Source organism: Pelecanus crispus, chromosome 12 (genome assembly GCF_030463565.1).
Source record: "Pelecanus crispus isolate bPelCri1 chromosome 12, bPelCri1.pri, whole genome shotgun sequence".
In the NCBI taxonomy this organism is placed as follows: domain Eukaryota; kingdom Metazoa; phylum Chordata; class Aves; order Pelecaniformes; family Pelecanidae; genus Pelecanus; species Pelecanus crispus.
This window is the reverse complement of record NC_134654.1, coordinates 8,513,551-8,533,062: the sequence shown is the minus strand read 5'-3', so window position 1 is coordinate 8,533,062 and position 19,512 is coordinate 8,513,551. Positions and strand designations below refer to the sequence as shown.

The window sequence follows — 19,512 nt, the reverse complement described above, 5'->3', positions numbered from 1 at the left end:
AGCTTAAAAGTGGAGCCACTGAGAAATGTATGCAAGATAGATATACCTTTGTTGTGCTAAATTTTCTATGCTGCTAAATAAAAACATGCTATAAACTTTTTGATGGCTAAAATCAGAGCACTCTTGTGAAAATAATTAAAAAAATAGACCTTTTACCAAACAGCAACACTCTTAGTTGAAATGGTGGTCCAAAGTCATCTGCCTTTAAGCCTAGCTTCCATTTGTGGAAATTTCTTTGGCGTAAGTTCAGAGGTGTAGCTGCTGTTCAGGTAGATAGAAGCATTTACTTCTAATCGCATTAGTGTTTCAGCTGAATTATGAGATTGAAGGCATTCAGTGCTTACCCAACATCACTACAGTTTTGTTAATTAATAGTTTTTGCAACAGATACTGCTGTATGTCAAACTGGAAATGCAGACTGGTTCAAAATGAATTCTACGTATACTTTTATTTTAATCAAAGCTCCCATAAAATGCGATCAGAATTTAAGTAGTATTTCAGAACTGAAAATAGCGTTAGGAAAAACTTGACAATTACTTGCCCTTTCAAATTTTTCTGATGAAATATCTTGCTTCTGTCTTCTAGGACCTGCGCAAACAGGTAGCTCCATTACTGAAGAGTTTCCAGGGAGAGGTAAGAGCTTATGAGTCCCATGGTGCTTTCGATATTGCTTCACATGAGTCTGGTGTGCTGGCAGTCTTTCAGCACGGACGGGTGGGTACAGAGCCCTTGAGCAGCGAGCGTTGCAGGGGTTCAGCCCTTCCGTGTTTTGCTGGGTGCAGGATATGTGTGTGGCACGCTGGGTTTGTGCTGGACAAGCTAAACTGGTCAAATCACTTTGCATTCAGCATACCTGAGCTTAAGTTTGCCGTTGCGGTGACTCAGGTGGCACATGCTAACTCGCTGTGCCTCAGTGACTTGATGGTTTGAATGCCGAATGAATGCAATGTAATGCACGTATACAAAAATATGAAGATACTACAAATAGTTTTCACTGTAAACCTTTTCAGCTGTGAAACATTGTATTCTAGAGGGCTTGATGGAAAACCTTAAGTTGGCAGGTGTTTGTTGGAAAACCAACAGAAAGCATTAACAGCTCTGGTGCTGGCTCTTACTTTGATTTCTCTTCACACCACTCCACTAAGAAACACATGATTAGAGTGATCACAAGTTTAAAAGCCAACTGTTGTTATTTTGAAGGATTTCTATAGCAAAAGGCAGCTGGGCCAATTAGAGAATTTTACGTTTTAGCTGTGGACAGCACTGAAGCGCTCACTTCACGTGAGTGCTTAGGCCAGATGGGAGCTGTTGCGCTGCCTCTAGGAAAATGCCGTGTATGAAGTTTGCAAATTATATTTCTCCTTATAAAGATCAGTGCCTGGGTGGGGCGGTAGGTTTAGGTTTTAGCTCACACTCTGTTACAAGTTGTAGAACTCTTGCTTAAAGTTAGCTGTGTTAAAGCAGCAACACTTTTTACTTTCTCAGTCTAGAAGTTGTTGGCTGATTTTTATACTGTTGCAGTTCCCATCAGAGCACGGCGAAATTCAGGAGCATGTTTTCAGAAGTCTGCAGGGGAATTAGGTGCACAACTCCCATTATCAGTATGAGGGTTGCATTTCTGATTACTTGTACATCCTGCTAAATATGTATCCCAAATAGGCAATAATTCCTCATGTTAAAAGCAGTATCGTGTTTTTTATTTTACAGCTCGATTTCCCAAGTATTGCTAGAAATAAATAAATAAACAGGACAACTTTGTCCTTGATATATCTAATAGTAATTTGTGAGAACAAAGAATGACTTGTGTGAGTCTGTTTGCCAATGGAAATTTACACTTTAAAATTGCTCCGAGTGGCATTGCAGTGCTCTTAAAACCTTTTCACTTTAGTTTCAAGCTTGCAATGCACTGACTGAAAAGTGTATGTGTGCTTTCAGCACTGTTCTTTAATGAAGGAAATGTCTGAGGATCAAGTAAGAATCATAAATCCAAATTTGGCTACAGTGAAGGAAGATTCTCCCATTAGATCGTGCCTGTTGGAGACAGCTCACTGTTACCTTGGTATGGCTCACACACACTCCTCTTCTGTAGTTTTGCCTCACTAATGTAAAAGTGAAGTTTATGTTGGTATAAATTCAACCTCACAAATTACAAGAGTAAAATTTGTTGGTAGGAATCCCCTCTTATGTAAATAAAGCTTGAATACGTTACCAGGTTGCGCTGCTGAATCTCTTAGGCAGTGATTCCAGTCTCCCTAATCTAGACAGTGGTTTAGAAACCTAAAAAAACCCTGAACTAATCATGATTGACTACATAAATGCAGAACATTAAACTGTGAATTGTGGTATTTGATTATAGATGTAATTACAGTATCTTGTTTTGGAGACAAATCAAAATACCAAGAATATTAGCCTGTTCTGTTGAGTTATATTTCATTGTTCAGTATATAGATTTGGTCTCTGCTTATTGTTAAGGCTGACTTTATGAAAGGTCAGGAGATGAATGCCCCAGGTAGCTCAAGAACAAACTGTGTTAAGCGTATAGGCTTTTCTGCATTTCAGATCCACTAGAGATGCCTCATCTTACTCTCCCCTGAGGCGGCTGAGCCAGCCGTATAGCTGGGGGCAGGACACCCACCCCACGAGCTCCACGGGGTTGCTTTGCGTGAGTTGCATGAGTGTTACCTGTTAGGTGATCTCTGATGTCCTGGGAGGTGGTGGCAGAGGGACCTTTTGGTCACATAGTGCAAGTACTTTGGGATGTGAGGAGGAAGGAGGAATCGGGAGTGATCTGCTTTTAAGAGGTTCCCTGCTTCTACTGCAGAGACTTGTTTTCAGCCCCAGACTGGGATATTTAAAAAAAAACAAACCAACAAGAGTAAGTAAATAAAACAGAGGTAAGCAGAGAAGTAGTGAAAAAAAATGTTTTCTAGAGTTCCTTCCACTGGAGAGAGAGCGTCCTTGAGCAGCAGGTAGGGAATGCTGTAGGAGCGCTCTGGTTCTCACCGCTGTAGGCATTGTGGATGGGATTACTGAACTTTGGAGCACCACCACCTTCTCACTGGTTTCTCCTGCAGAAGCTAGGAAGAAAGATTCTCGCATGACGCAGCTTCTCCATTTACCGTCTCCACCACATTTTTGCCGCTGACTTGTCTCCACCCCTACTGCTATTGCCCCATCCTTTTCTTGATCCCTAATGACAGAAGTAAGTAGGTGCTTTTTGCATGTCCAAGTAATATTAATTACAATTCTCCCTCAGAAGGGAAGCGGGCTTTTGCAAATCCCATGTGGGATGACTGTGCTCCACGGGCCTCTGGGCACTAGGGAGGGCCAGTGGATCAGAAGGGACAGACAGCTCCCTAATGAGCACAGGTATTTAAGTAGCTTTACATGGATATCGCTGTGTTCCTGCCTACCTCAGAACTGGCTCCCCACCTCCCGCCTTGTCTCAGCACTTTTGCTAGTGTGCTCCCACAGTGAGCACAAAGTTTTCTTTTTTTCCCCCGTTTTTGCTGGCTTAAGTCTTCTGCCAGGTTGGTTCACTGACACAGCTCACTGCAGGCGGCTGCTGGGCAGGGGAGAGGCCGGGAGCGCCAAGCCAAGGGCAGGAGGAGTGCAAATGTGCCGGCTCAGGTTGACTTAAACTGTCCTTGAGCTGTACCCTCGGTGAGCCTGACGTGACTTGGAGAGAGGTTAACATGCGCTCGCATATTTAAATATCCTCCCAAGCGTGCTTTATGGGACATCTGCTTGTAAACCTGTGGCTAGTTGACTTTTTAAAATAAATCCACAGATCACTTCAGCCAATTTTTCTTTGCGAGTTTGAGCATGGATATTGATATTCCCCCCACCTTATCTTCCCTTTGTGTAATATGAATTTATAAGTAAACCCCCCCAAACCAGAACATTCTGTATTCCATAGATATTTATCTCATTCATTCAGATGAAAACTGTTCCACTTATCAAATATGCCGTTTCCATTAGTAGTTGGAAATAACTTTTTTTTGTCTAGATCTCGGTGCTTTAAGTAACTGGATTTTTTTATGATGACAGTTAAAGTAAAGGCATTATGAAATGGAATTTAGCACACTACAAATTTTAAAATGCATTCCTAGTTCAATGTGAGACTATTAATTCATCATTTTAGTATAATTTTATTATAGTACTTTTTCCTTATTTAGGATTTTAATGGAAATTTGAATGCAGGTTTTGTTTTTTGTTTTTTTTAAATTAAGAGAATGTTGTGTCTGATTCAAAGCTGATGGTATTTTTGTGGGTAACCTTTCTGGCTTTCCTGGAAAATTTAGGGTCTGGATGGTATAAATAGGCTTTTGTGAGCAAGACAGTTAGAAGTCATTAATCTATGCGGTGTAAAATTCCTGTTGTTTCTATCTTAAATCTAAATTTTTTTTTTTTTGCTTACCATTAACCTGAGGATGCAACTTATTAATGGTTTGCTCACCATATGCTGGGCTAAATAGAGGACAGAATCAAAAAAGGCTAAAGAGCTTTATCATTCAATCATAAAATGATTATATATCATTTGCAGGTTGGCAAGGCACTCCTTCAAGCAACCATCTAAATAAGCTGTGTTCCAAGTAGGTCATTGTGTACATGTTTACATCAGTGTATGGATATTTGTACATGAAATATTTAAAAAAAAAAAAAAAAAGAAAGTTATGTTCTTGGGCTATGTTAATTTACAGAACTAAAGTTGTGGTATGGAAATCTAATGTTGGAATCCGTATTTGTGAAGTCATCAAATAGATATTTTTAAGGCTGGGAAAGGATTTCCTGAGGTCATTAGCATTCTTTTCATGTGGCATAACAGTACTGTCCAACAGTAATGCAGTAATCCCTCATTTGGCGAACCCTTTAAGGCACATACTCCAAAACAACGCACTGGACTTTATTTCTGTGAAAACCATTTCTCATATTCTTCTGACAAAGCAAGTACTTTTAAGGGTATTGCTATTCTGATGAGACCACTCTGGCTCCCCACTTAGCTGAATTGCTCTTTAAACTATTAATTTGGTCAGTAGAGTAATTTAATAATTTTCCATATACAGACAACAGAAGCTGAAAATCAGTTTGGTGTGCTGGAACTACTAATCATGCCTTTGAAGGAGTACTCTAATAATGCCTGTGCCTGAACAACTTCAGACCTACTTTCCTTCTGCATTTTGAAGGAGTATTCCTGAGCTGATAGTCATCTTCCCCCCCCCCCCCCCTTTAATTTCCTTATGTTAAATTTACAAACCTAATTAATACAATTTCTTTCCTGTAGGTTCACTCCATGATGGCTCAATTAGAGTAGCAGTAGAACTGTGGTTCAATATTCAGGCCAGCTTCATAATTGAAAACACATTTTCTTCTCAAAAGCTGCAGCTGGTTTGGTTCTGCTCATGCAGAAAAGGATATAACCTTGCATAACATAGGAAATGAACGGTTGAGAGAGAAGCCAAATTCAATTTCAGTCAGATATTTTGAGGATAAGTCCATGATCTATGGAAGCAAGGGAATGAGAAGTGTGTGTATGTGGAAAGCAGCGTATTCAGCACTCTATTAATCACGGCTAGCCTGGGTGCTGTTGTGTGCTGTTGCGTTAGCACCGATTCTAGTACAGAGGCTGGAGAGCAGCCAAGCACTCCAGAAGTTAACCTCTTAAAGACCCTGGGCTGCTTTCTGTTGAATAAATGTAATTTTGTGGTCAGAAATAAATGCTGGTGATGTAGCAGGAGCTTTGAAAACAACAGCGTGGCAAAGCTATTACAAATTGCTCTGCGTGGGGGAAGTCAACAGCATACATCAAAATTCAGCGCTCACGTCGTGCTGATTTAGGCCCAGAGCTTTCCTGCTCCTCAGTGAAAGTCCCGTTAAACCACTCCGTGTAACAAAATGGAGTAAATACAGGATTTTTGGCAGGTAATTGTTTTCTTTTAGTGGGGCGTGGGTGGTGGGTAATTTCCTTTGTGTGACAGGAGCACGGGGACGGGCCTGTGCTTCGTCTCGGTTCTGCTTCCCGACGCGAGCCGGGAAGGGAGAGGGGCGCGCACTGGGCTTTTGGGGTAACGGCAGCGCAGCGGCGCCTCGTTTCTCTGCCTACGCAAGTGTGTAAACGATTATTTATTCATTTTTGGCTGGCTTGATCGCAGTTTTAACAACATCTTCCCTGAGGAAGGTGATTGAAACATACTTCAGCATCTCGGAGGCAGGTGCGCTCTCCCCGACGAGCGTGTAGGACGTCTGCTGCCAGCGCTGGGCGCAGGGCCCGGGGCTGAGAACGTCCCCAAGAGACGAGACGCTCAACGCCAGACTGATGCGCAGAACTCTAGAAACTCTCAAACGCAGTCAGAGCCTCTCCTCTGTGTACCTCCTTCTCCCTCCCATATTGATACCTTCCTGAGAAAAACACCAGCGACGGGGATAACGGGCAAGGTCATAGAATCATAGAATCGTCTAGGTTGGAAAAGACCTTTAAGATCATCCAGTCCAACCATTAACCTACACTACCAAGCCCACCTAAACCAATCAAGGGTAGACTAGACTAAACCATGTCCCGAAGTGCCACATCTACCCGTTTTTTGAACACTTCCAGGGATGGTGACTCCACCACCTCTCTGGGCAGCCTGTTCCAATGCTTGACCACCCTTCCCGTAAAGAAATTTTTCCTAATTTCCAGCCTAAACCTCCCCTGGCGCAGCTTGAGCACATTTCCTCTCGTCCTATCGCTAGCTACTTGAGAGAAGAGACCAACACCCACCTCACTACTACCTCCTTTCAGGCAGTTGCAGAGAGCGATAAGGTCTCCCCTCAGCCTCCTCTTCTCCAGGCTAAACAACCCCAGTTCCCTCAGCCGCTCCTCATAAGACTTGTTCTCCAGACCCTTCACCAGCCTTGTTGCCCTTCTCTGAACACGCTCCAGCACCTCAATGTCTTTCTTAAGGTCCCAAACCTCCGGTAACCCACCCTAAGCCAGCAGCAGGTACCGTGCACCTTTCTGAAGCTCCTGCAGGTTCATCTGCATCCCATCCAGCGTGCAGGCCAGTCATACTGAGACAGCAGTTACTGCTAGGATAACTTGGGGGAAGATCAGCCCAAATCCTCTTATTTTTATGTAATTGACAAAGTGCTGAAATTTCTGTTGGCAGCTGGTGGGCTGTCTATATTAAGGCCCGCTATGCCGCTGCCACACGTTTGGGTGAAATGCTAACAGTGGTGGGAAACTATTTATGAAAAATTCAGACAGGCAGCACTGTTTCAGTTCGCAGTGTCAGGAGTATCTTCTCATCCTTTTTAAAAAAAGAGAGCTTGAAGTGTGCTGGAAGGAATGGGGATGGGAGGGCTGTGCCGGGCGTGGTATTCTGCCGAGTGTCATTATAATCCAGTCCCTGTTTCTCCAAATACAGAATTATTCCTGTATTTATTACACAATTACTATGAGGCTCTATACAAGCCAGTGTCTGGTCTTGCTTTGCTGTAATAGAGAAGCAAGAGGGTAAGCTCAGTATAAAATATTAGCGAAAGGTTACATTTTGGTATTTATGTGCAGGTGGATTTTGCACAAAGGCAGTTAATGAGCTCATTCGTGCAAGGATTCCTCTGCCCTAATTTTTAAAATACTTAAACAAAAGGTTGGATCATCCATAACGAGAAAAAGGAATTGTGGGTTCTAGGTCACTGTTCACAGAGGCAGGAGGAGAGGCTGACGGACAGGTGAAAGCACCCACTCGCTTTGCTGTGTAGCTCCTTCTGCTGGGAAGCTGGAGGTGATGTCTGATAGCACGTGCTGCTGTGCCCTGGCAGCAGCACCGCTTTCTCTCCTTCCTCGCCGGCCCCGCTTTGCCACACCGAGCGTGGCTGGGCTGGCTGCAGCAGGAGATGTTCTCCATCCTGCATCGTGCTCTTGCAGAACCCCGAGGATCAAAAGTAGCAAGCTCTGATGTCTCCCTGGTTAGTGGCATAGCGAATAACTTGCTGATGTATTCCCTAGAAAGATGTTCTTTCAATTTTTTGGGAAGTATGCGTCCCCTGTTTAGAGGTTGTCTTTTTCTTACTTCCTGCCACGTGTTTTGCCTTTTTTGCATTACAGAAATTTGTGACTGGCCCGTGAGGCTAGGATGGAAAGTATGGAATTACAAGGGTAAATAATTATTCATGTGCATGAGGTGTCCCAGCCAAATTGGGGCACCCCAAATGTGGTTTCACACAGGGTTCTTACACCTTCAAGCATTCAGGTATGACAGAATTTGACTAATCACTAGCACCCACACTACTGATTACTACTCAGAGTAAACCTTTGCAGATCAACTATATTTCTGCAGCATTCTTGCTGCTTGCCAATTGATCCAGATGTCCCTGGAGTCAGTCTTGCCAGAGTTACTTATCTGTGACACCAGAAAACACTGGGAGGGTTTAAATCATGTGTTAGAGGGGCTAGGATGCTGGCATTATCTTGGTTGTTCCAGGGGTATCCTTTATCCTTCATGGACAGCTCTAAGCTTCCAAGAAGCAAAGTCCTTATTTCTAGGGCTAGGCTGTCCTTTAGTTTGTTTTACTTAAGCATGAACCAATACCAGAGTCTCCGGTAGAATTCTACTGCCTCATTACATTACAGCCTAGAATGTGAACTAATACATATATTAACTAAGTTAATACACTTTCATACTATAAAGACTGATTGATAGAATAGTTACAGAAGGGCGTTTTCATAACATTTGGCACTTTGACCCTCCTTTTGCCATCCATATTTTGTCACTCTGGTTTCATGCCATACCCAATCCATGCCAGCACGGGACTGACGCTGGCAAATGTCCTTGCCCCAGCCCTGGGTGCCCACCTCCTCCCTCGTGCTGAGCCTAGCAAATGCACGGGATGAGTCAGTTCAGTTTGCCGGCATGATGGAAAATAAATTCTTTCTCTCCTTCGTTGCTTAGTTTTTCATCGAGTCAGTGAGCTGAATCATGCTACAACAGTGCGATCTCTAGATCCTCATGCAAGAGAAGCAGGAGCCTGTGGCCTGAGGCAGGAGGAGAGAGCAGGGCTGCTCCGTTCGGTGCCTGCCCGACGGATGGATTAGGAGTCGAGTGAGAGCAGGAACTGAGAAGCACTGCTCACAAAGACAGAGAGGTGTGAGGAGGGAGACACACGGGTTATCCAGGAGGCGTTCAGCAATGATAGGAGACCCACCATCACAGTGATCTAAAGGCAGGGTGGCAAACAGTAAAAGCTGTTTAAACAAAGCTGTCATTCTGCTGTCAATATCTTGAGGCACATGTTGGGCTGGGCTGTTTTACTGGGAAGGAAGATCAAAGATTGGAAAAGCAACAAGAAGCTGTCCTCTGAGAACGAGGGAGCTGAGATTTCCTCAGGGGATGGCAGTGTTGTTTGTCTGGGAAAATCAGGATTTATCTGGGCATGAAAGGAAGAGAAGGTTTCAAGGGTTCAAGGTTGCAGCTGTTTCACAGTGGAGGGAAGCAGAATTGAAAAGTTGAAGGATTTGAGTCCCTCTTAAAGCTCTCTTCTTAACTTGAGGTTAAACCAACAAGTTGGTGAGGCGGGCATGCTCTTCCCAAGCTCTTTCCTGGTAGCGTACCTATGCACTGCACCCAAGCAGCTTTGTTAAACAGATTGGTATTGTATCCACTGTGAAGTCCTTATTTTTCTTAAAGAATTTATAGCACAGAAAATCCACACCATATGCTTTAAGCAGCTGCACAGGTATAATTTCTTTTTAATTTTCCTTCAAAAATCTTTTAATTGCAGCCAAAAAAAAGTATTTTCACTTTTTCTTTTGTCAGCTGCAAAATAAATTAACTGGGATGATAAACTATATATTTTATTATTTTTTAAAATGATAATGTTATATTTTTATGAATTTATTAATATAGATATCGGTGGGTATTAAGAAAGGGAAACCAAGCCAACTGCGCACATACCCTGCGTGCTTCCTAATCCGCATGCACAGTGTTGTAGAGCTGTTGTGGTGCACCACCTTAGCAACTGATGTACTGTTTTATATGAAAAACCAGCTAAGCTCTATTGTAATGGCTTCAAAGAAAGGCTGATGCCATTGCATAGCATTAATTATGCTTGCTATAACCACCATTTGAATCCAAGGCAGCTATTCAAGAATATAGCATGGCTTAAAATAATGGTGCGTTAATGAGTCGTTATCATGCTTTTCCCTTTGTTTAATATGTTTCTTACAATTCTTAATGGCATTTTGGTAGCTTGAAGGAATTGAAGACAAATGGAAAAACTTTGTGATGCAAAACAATAGGACAAAAGATGTGTAAGGGAGCTGTGTGAATGAAGGGGCATGGGTGTCTCATTAGGGCATCTATTTATTAAAAATCAGAACAGAAAAATAACTTCTGTTTTAAGTGACTTATTTTTACTTGATAAGTTAGTTCCAGATTGGGTGCAGGACAGTAAAAGACATACCGTTTATGTTAAGGTGGCTATGAGAGTGAGAATTGCAACTGAAGAACAATGAGGATAAGTAGAAGAGTTAGGACTTCAAAATCCGTGTTTAGCATAGTTGTGTCTGAGACACGTGATATGTACTGCAAGTAAATCACCAATACTTGGTAATGCCATACAGGCACAGAAAGCAACGTGATCCCTTCATTAAGGAGTTGTCTTTGGGATGCCGAATTGCCTAAAAACAAAAGAAAAACACATCAGTGCTGAATGATCCCAGTCGACCTGTCAGGAGCAACACATCGTGGCCATGTGCCGGTCTCTTGGTTTGCAAATGTGTTAATGTGCTGATACCTGTGAGTTCAGAGAATTTAGGTGTTGATGCAGAATGCGCCAGCATCTGGCAGTCCCAGCTTCCTTGCAAAGAGCTTTATCTTCCTGTTTCGTCTTTAAATTCAGAAATACAATTGTGCGCCCTTCTGTCTGACTGGTTTGGATGAGACCACATACAGTAGAGCACAGAAGAGCATCCCACTTCTGCAAACCTGCATACAGAATCCAGGAGATTTGTGGGGCAGTAGACATCATTTAATTAATGTTGAAATTTCTTAGTGTATAAAGAGTGACAGATTCCAAAATAAAGCCACAGACTTGACTCAGTAAGTTTGCAGATGACACCAAACTGGGTGGGAGTGTCGATCTGCTCGAGGGTGGGATGGCCCTGCACAGGGACCTGGACAGGCTGGACCCATGGGCCGAGGCCAACTGCTTGAGGTTTAACAAGGCCAAGTGCCGGGTCCCGCACTTGGGTCACAACAACCCCATGCAACGCTACGGCCTTGGGCAAGAGCGGCTGGAAAGCTGCCTGGCCAAAAAGGACCTGGGGGTGTTGGTTGACAGCCGGCTGAACACGAGCCAGCAGTGTGCCCAGGTGGCCAAGGCGGCCAACAGCATCCTGGCTTGTATCAGGAATAGCGTGGCCAGCAGGAGCAGGGAGGTGATTGTGCCCCTGTACTCGGCACTGGTGAGGCCGCACCTGGAATACTGTGTCCAGTTTTGGGCCCCTCAATACAAGAAAGACATCGAGGTGCTGGAGCACTTTGTGTCCAGAGAAGGGCAACGAAGCTGGGGAAGGGTCTGGAGCACAGGCCTTGTGAGGAGCGGCTGAGGGAACCGGGGTTGTTTAGCCTGGAGAAGAGGAGGCTGAGGGGAGGGAGACCTTATCGCTCTCTGCAGCTACCTGACAGGAGGGTGTAGTGAGGTGGGTGTTGGTCTCTTCTCCCAAGTAGTTAGCCATAGGACGAGAGGAAATGGGCTCAAGCTGCGCCAGGGGAGATTTAGATTGGATATTAGGAAAAATTTCTTCACGGAAAGGGTAGTCAAGCATTGGAACAGGCTGCCCAGAGAGGTGGTGGAGTCACCATCCCTGGAAGTGTTCAAAAAACGGGTAGACGTGGCACTCTGGGACACGGTGTAGTCTAGCCTACCCTTGATTGGTTTAGTGCGGACTTGGTAGTGTAGGTTAATGGTTGGACTGGACGATCTTAAAGGTCTTTTCCAACCTAAACGATTCTATAATTCTATGATTCTATGACTTTTATGTTTTTGAACGTGACTGCACGTAGCTGAAAAAGAGAGAGGCAGTGTTCAGATAAAACTATACTCAGCATCTTCCCTGACATAGGTGGCTGGATTTATGGTGCTTACCTAAATGTGGAGATAAACCCAGTGATTTCATTGATGATATTTTGATTTTAGCCAGGTGTACTAGATATTAGACTGTGACCAAGCATTCCTAAAACAGGCTGGCCATGCTACTGCACTAGCGTGCCGGCAGTACCGGGCAACCAGCTGTCATTCTGGCAGTGGAGAATGGGAGCAGATCAAGGAGGCCTTCGCAGGCAAGTTGGAGAGAAATTATTATGGAGGGGAAGGATGTCATTCAGCCTCTAGGATGAACTCGGTACCCTGAGCAACAACTCATGAAAGCATTTGACCTGGAAAAATAAGGTAGATAAAGGGAGGACTGCTCTCAAGCCGGTGTCTCGCTGCAGCTCCCTCCATATAGCTCCGGTGATATTTTAAAGATGAAGAGTGTGCTAAGGAGGGAGGATTCCTCATGTCTCATTTCTGTTATCTCAGTATAGCGCCAGTGGTATTATCAAGACAAATAGTATGCCAAAACTTAAAAGTGAACATATGTTTATGGGGGTGGTGGGGAACACAGAGGTCACTGTTGTTTCTTTCTAGTCAGAGAAGACATAATGGGGCCTGGTTTAGATAAATTAAGATTTGGAGCTAAGCTCGTGTCAAGGCTATGCTAGTATAATTATAAGTTGACTTCTCTCATGGTCCCTGAAGTTTTTAGAGTCAAGTAAAAATGTTTAGCAAGAGTTTTATAATGTAGTTCAACTGTTGTAATGTGTGCCGATTGCAGCTCATCCTTCTTTGCTCCCGAACCGATTTTACTTTCATTTGAAAAATTTTCAGTGAACTTCCAAATACTTACTTCCATGTAATTTCAGTGCTCTGTTTCCTTTGTTTCTGGACTCCATTTATATTTTGCTATTTTTGATGTCACTTTCATCCCATATTTCCTTATGCAACTGGAAGCTGGCATACTTCATTATTTTTTTATTCCAGTTCAAGTTGTCACGGTGCTTTTCCTAAATTTTATTTTAAGATATGAAATAGTTGCGGTGCTCATTTTTAGTAGAACTTTAAACTGGACAGATTGATTGATTTTTTTTTTTTTTAACAACTAAAACATAAAAAAATCTTTCTGCCTGGTGGGATTGTTTGGAATTCTGGTTCTGAATTTTGGGGGAAAAAAAGGTGTGAAAGTTCCTATGATTTACAAACTGCTTCCACAAGAAAGTCTCTGATCTCCTTGGACGATGTTGTTTCAATTCTGTTTTGTATTTCAATCACTACATAACTGGTAGGACTGAATAAACCATACCTTTTGTAATACTTAGGGAGAATATAAGTTCAAATGCCCTTTCTTAAAATGTGAAAAAACTGTAATAGGAAAACAAACCTATCCTGTTATTTCACAGAAATGCAAGCATTTTAAATGCTTTGGTTTTCATAAAAGGAGCAAATGATTTTTTCAAAATACAGTACAGAATCAGTTCTGTAATGCTAATTGTATTTAATAATAGTAATTTAAATTTGGCTGTACTCTGCTAAGCAGCAGCGAGAGAAAATTGTATGTGGGAACGTTAAAGTCCAGAAGTCTAACATATGGTGTGCTTTGGCCTTCAAAGTCTGTCTTTATGTACCCATGAAATATCTCAACTGCAAAAGTCTTTCTGATGGCTGCCCCCTCCTTTCTCGCCCCTTCACAAGCGGTGTCTGATACTCCCAGGCAGTGATTTACACTACCCGGTGCCTCTCTGCCGTTGGCAGTTTGTTCCATATTCTAATTTCAAATACTCTTTGTGTGAAAATGTTCTAACCGAATTACTTATGTTCTCATTCCCTAATGAGCATCAGTCCATCTGTGATTGCTTGAATTCAAATTAATAAATGGGTTATTCACAACCATCAGTCCCTTGCTCTTCAGCACGTCATATGCCCTGTGAGATTCCAGTGCCTTTCCGTAGCCTTTCTTGGTAAACTCTGGAAGACAAGTATGGCCAGCGTTTCTTGAGAATTTATATCTGCTTTCCACGTCCTCCATCATTGTGGCCTCTGCTGCTTGTTTCTCATCTTTCCAATACCTTTCTTTTAATTGATAAGAGCAGGCTGCAAATAGGTCAGGTTTCAGTTATGCTACACCTCCACCAAGCTACGTACATTAATCCAGATATTGGGGGGATGTAAGCAAAACAGGAGTTTGTTTTGTTTCTGTAAATACAGCCTTGTATTATGTTAAAATAACTTGCCTCTTTACAACCTCTCGCCATCTCTCCCAAGATTTCGTTGCTGCTGCCAAACGCTGCGCAGATGCTTTCGGTGTCCTTATTTTCCTCCTTGACGGTTTATATGCTGTGCATCGTGCTTCTGTGTAATTTCTACAGTTGTCCTTGTCCTTTGGTTTTCTGGCCTTAATCCCCTCCGTAATGACCTGTACCAGTCACTTATCAGCCATAAGACTGATCTGTGCAAGTCACACGGCGGTCCTGCGCTCTGCTCCTGTGCACTTTGCGTCTGACTCCATTATTTTCATCATCTACACTGTAGGATCCCCCGCCACCAAATCCTTCCCTTTGCAAAGTCGTTTTCGTACAAAGCAAACATAAGTGGCACCAAATCTGAGCCCGCAGCACCCTCCTGCTTATCTCCTCTGCCCTGCGCCGCTTCCTTTCCCCGGCACCCTCTGCTTCCCGTGCCCGGGCGCTCTGCGAGCCGCTGCAGCCCGGCGGGCTTGTGGCGTGCTTTCTAATTCTGCAAATCTCCCCCCCCCCCCCCCCCCGTATAATAAAATATCGGATACTTTCCTGAAATACAGATACAGCAAAGTCTGTCCATTGTTTCTGCCTTATCTGCCAAATCAATAACGTAGTGAAAGAATTCAAGGACGTTTGTCAGACAGGACCTTCCTTTCTTAGTACATGTTGATGTACGCACCTTGAAATGGGTTCATAATATTAACTGCTTTTCAAATACGCAGAAGAATTGATATCAGGCCTTTGTACCCGTAGTTCTTCAGATCCTTCCTTGCTTTTTATTAAAGTATGGGAACGATAATCTCCATACTTTTAGTTTCCTGATTTCAGTAAGCTGCTGCAGGACTGTGTCGGGCTTTCCTGTTGCCCTGCCTCTCTCTTTCTGCTTTGGCGTATTAATTTAGCGGACCTGGTCTTGGGTTGGGTTGCTTGGTTTTTGCCAATACTTAGTAATTGTAAATCCTCTGTTTTCTACTACATTAGGAAAGTACACGTTCACCAAAAAAAGTTGTTGTGGAGTAAGTATTTTCTTCTCAGAGCCATAACGCTGCATTTCCTTCTAAAATGAAGTTTTAGTTGAAAATACAGATTTAGAGGAAAATAACAGATTGCATGAGGTAGTATTTTCCCTCAGCTGGGGAGACAGCTTCTTAGATTGGTATTGCGTGTATTAAAAAATACGAAGAGAAGCTCGTCAGAGGAGCACGGCTTGAACTCGAGTGCAAGGCAGCACAGACTCTGTGGGTCTGTGCCTGAGCTTTATTATTTGCGTATAGAAGATTCACGGTTGTTTAGTTACGTATCACAGGGTACCCAACAAGTACATCTTCTCACCCTCCCATAGGCTTAGTGGAAATAATAGTAAAACATATTTGCCACAATAAAGGCAGAGCGTGACGTCAGAAGTGCACACGCTCCCCACTTGTTGTGTTACATCTTACTAAATGGTAAAGGGAGACAGTTGTTGAGGAGAGAACCTGTCTGGCAAATACCATGCTTTTCATAAAGATTTAAAGTAAAGAATCACAATAGACAGTGGTGGTCATAAAAATATTGATGCTTGCTATTGTGCTGAAACAGGACTTTAAATTATATTCAGTACAAACGTACCAGAAATAATCTTACAAGCCTGCTTCTATAGGAGCGGTACACAGGAGACTCGAGTTCCCTTTTTATGTATTCACTAGTTTTATATGAAATATATTCATTTATTTTTATAGCTCTGAGTGTAAGAGTTGTGTTGGAGTAAGTCTAAAAGCCTTCTTTTCTCATTACCCCGTTTAGATTGACGCATTGGGTAAAAGAAGCAAAGAAGCAGAGGCAGCCTTCTTGAACGTTTATAAGAGATTAATTGATGTTCCAGGTAAGCAAATTATTTCCTTCTTCTGAAAAACTGATGGCTTACGTTTGTGTGAATGCTACTGGGCATTTTTTCTACCGTTGATAAGGTAAATGTGAGCAATGGCTTTATTCTGAAACTGATACGCTCCAACATTATTTTTGATGGAAAGAACTGTAAGTAAGGCACATTTCATGACTTCTCTTAAAACTGTTCATTGCATTTACATTTTAATGTTTGAGTGAATCATTTTTTATTATTACAATATTGTGTGATTCTCAGTAATTTGTTTATTAGAGGGTTCAGACATTTTTAACAAAAAGGATACATCTTGAAGCTTCGTGAAGAAGCAATATTTGTACTTTTAAAGGACAGAGAAAATTTTTCATACCATCCAAAAAAAAAAAAAAAAAGCATTACTGAAAAGTAAATCACTACCAAATTTAATTTCTGTTCCATGTAAGTGTGATCATAAATTTTATTCAAAGGCCTTTATTGTATATGTTTTCAACTTTTCTTTATGTTTGACATCAGAAGTTTCTAGTTCATTTCTTTTTACATTTTGGGAGGTGATTTTTTTTTTTTGTTTTCCTCAATGGTCGACAAATACTGTCAGAACAGACTTTTCTTTTTGCAAGTGTACCCAAAGATGAGAAGGAGTTAGGAGTCCGAGTCTCCACTTCCAAATCTTGGCCTGACTGAGCTGTTGGCATATGACAGTGTGTGTGTATAATTTTATACTTTTATAAAATGTAAACATTATAGATAATATTCAAAATAATTACCTCAAGAGAGGTTTTGAGGTACAGTTAATATTTCTAAGGGCTTTCAAGGCCTCATTGCAAAATGCACCCTAGTCTTTACTTGCTTTACCTTTTAAGGAGCATATTTCATGCACGCTTCAAATACAAATTAATTTCAAATACAAATTAATTTTTTAATGTTTTGTTTACAGCTTAACTGGTTAAAAGGTCAGTGCTTTTCCAGATGCTCAGTCCGAGCTAACACATATATATTTTTTTAATGCTTTCACATTTTTTTCATATTTTTTTTAATGCTTTCACATTTAAAACATTTTAATGCTTTCACATAGTCAAGTAGTGCCCAGTGGCCAGTTCCTGCTGGGTTAAGTGCGGCATACGTAGAGAGATGCGGGGACTTACCATGCTCATCCTAGACCACAGTTGCCTCAGAAACGTTGCTTTTTAGGTTAATCAGCTGTGGTCTGTGAGTTTTTGTTTACTTGTTTCCTGCTCATAGTCTTAGTAACGTTCCAGAGGTGAACAGCTTCCTTTGCACACCCGCTGGTGCCGCGGGAAGAGGCGGCTGACTCGAAGAGGCTCCCGACCGCTGCTGCCAGGGTGCGGGCACTTTGCACCGGCACGAGTAGCATGGGCATGGGGTGGGCTCTCAAGCTCTGTTTTGTAAGGGAAACCCCTCCGTGAAAACGTGTCCAGCATACCTGCAGCCTGCAAGTCCACCGTTCAGTGCGAAGGAGAGAGGCTGTAGCCCCGTCATCACCATCCTAACACAGCCCAGGGCGCTCATTCCCTGCCATAAGTTGGGAGGCAAGTAGGTTTGATTTCTGATGGTCTGGTTTTTTTCACGACTGAGTAGTTGTGTCAAACAAGAGCTGTGTGGGATCCTTTTCGTGCTCTGGTGCAGAGACTTTTTTCTGAAGCCTGGCATTTTCACAGGTGCTGGGACTTGAACAGCAGAATCAGACCAAAGCCTTACAGAAGGGGTTGAACGTATATCTCGCTCATGCTATAGGATCTAAATGGTGAGGGACTTTATCAGTACTTCTTTGTAGGGCGAGGAATTTTCTCCTTTCCTTCATTTGCAAGAGCAAAATTTACACCCCTTCTTCCATGCTCCACAATCCCTCTCTTGTCCAGCCTTCCCCTGCACATGCCTTATGTTACATGTCAGAGAAGTATTTCTTTGATATTCCTACTACATGTACAAATTTCGGCCTGGCTAAGTTGTGAGTGCAATGGAGTCTGTGGGATTAGAAATATCTATAGGTTTTAGTCCCATGCTATATCTGCAGGCCTGAGAGGCACATGAGGAGCATACTGATGTTGCTAAAAGCAAATTCCAGGTTCCCGAGCGTAAGTCCGGCCAGTCTCCTGTAGCTGTATGCAGGCATAACAGATACTCACTGTTTACAACACATACTGCAATGAAGAGGAAAACAGCCATTAGGAATGTACGGCGCTGGTATTTGTCACGACGTGGTAGCGGTGAGTTAGGCGTATGCAGTTAGGGGCTTGCTTCATTGTATTGGGTTTTTCTATTTCCTTCTAATCGTATGTAGTCTTTTACGTTGGGTATGTATCCATGGAGGGCTTTCCCTTATAAAAGACCATCGGTATTCATTTATCACATGTGTTGTTTTGCCTCTGTGTGGCTTTACATATCTTTTGACCTGTCCATTTGGTATTTCAAATATTTAGGTATACTTGTAGCTCCAAAATCCTGCTGTTTTCTTTTCGGTGTGAGAAGGGAGCTATGATGTTTTGAGAAAGCTATGACTGGAATGCTGCAGAGTGGTTATTTAGCATTAAGCATCACTGTTACATGACAAGGGTGCAATTTTATCAGACTTTCAATATCCTTTATAGGACCATATAATAATTGCAGCTGAAGTCTAATTCCCAGCAGCCAATTTTATGGTTCTTGAGGAAAGCATGTATTCCTCTCCTCAGTAATAATGTGCACACTTTATATAATTAAAAAGGGCTTCTATTTTAATTTTACTATAAAATGATCTGTATTGAAACTCCAGCTACGGTGCTTTATGGATTCAGCTAAGTTTAATGATTTTCTTTCCTGACTTGACCAGAGTTTTTACTCAGGCTCACCAGTAAGGAATTTGTCGGAAGGGTGGTATTTTACTTGTAAATTTTCCTATATACATCAGGGGGATTCTCTTTAAAAGATAAAACAGACCTTTTCATCTCTCTCTCCAGCTTTATGATACTGTTAAAATAGCATTATCATTGGTTTGTGCTGGAAAATTTATCCTTCCTAAAGGAAAGTACATGTCAAGGAAAACATTTTGTTTTATGAAAATTTATACAGCTGTAATTCTCACTCAGATCATTCTGTCTTGCTTGAGACTGAACATTTTTAATTAATGGAATTAATTTTCTCATTTAATTGCCTTATTTTCAGTATGCAGTAGAGAGCTAGAGAGAAGTGAATGCTGCCACATGAATTGCACTAATCAACAAGGTTGTCACAACTTACCTTTAAAAATAATGTGAATATATTTATTTTGAAGTAAAGGGAGGTTGGGGTTGTATTTTGAGGAAGCTTTCTTCTGTCTGTACAAGATTTCTTTCTCTCTAG

At 42.2% G+C, this 19,512-nt stretch overlaps 1 protein-coding gene across 6 annotated transcripts in view; it reads left to right on the top strand.

Annotated features, from left to right (window-relative positions):
- The window catches only part of CUX1 (cut like homeobox 1), a 286,475-nt gene that overhangs the window by 112,656 nt on the left and 154,307 nt on the right, over positions 1-19,512 (top strand). For 5 of the 6 annotated variants that reach the window (XM_075720282.1, XM_075720283.1, XM_075720280.1 and 2 more), the window contains 2 exons: positions 586-633; positions 16,101-16,179. In XM_075720282.1, coding sequence (XP_075576397.1) covers positions 586-633; positions 16,101-16,179 — 127 coding nt within the window. The remainder of the gene's footprint in view (positions 1-585; positions 634-16,100; positions 16,180-19,512) is intronic. The other variant, XM_075720281.1, reaches the window with a different exon arrangement.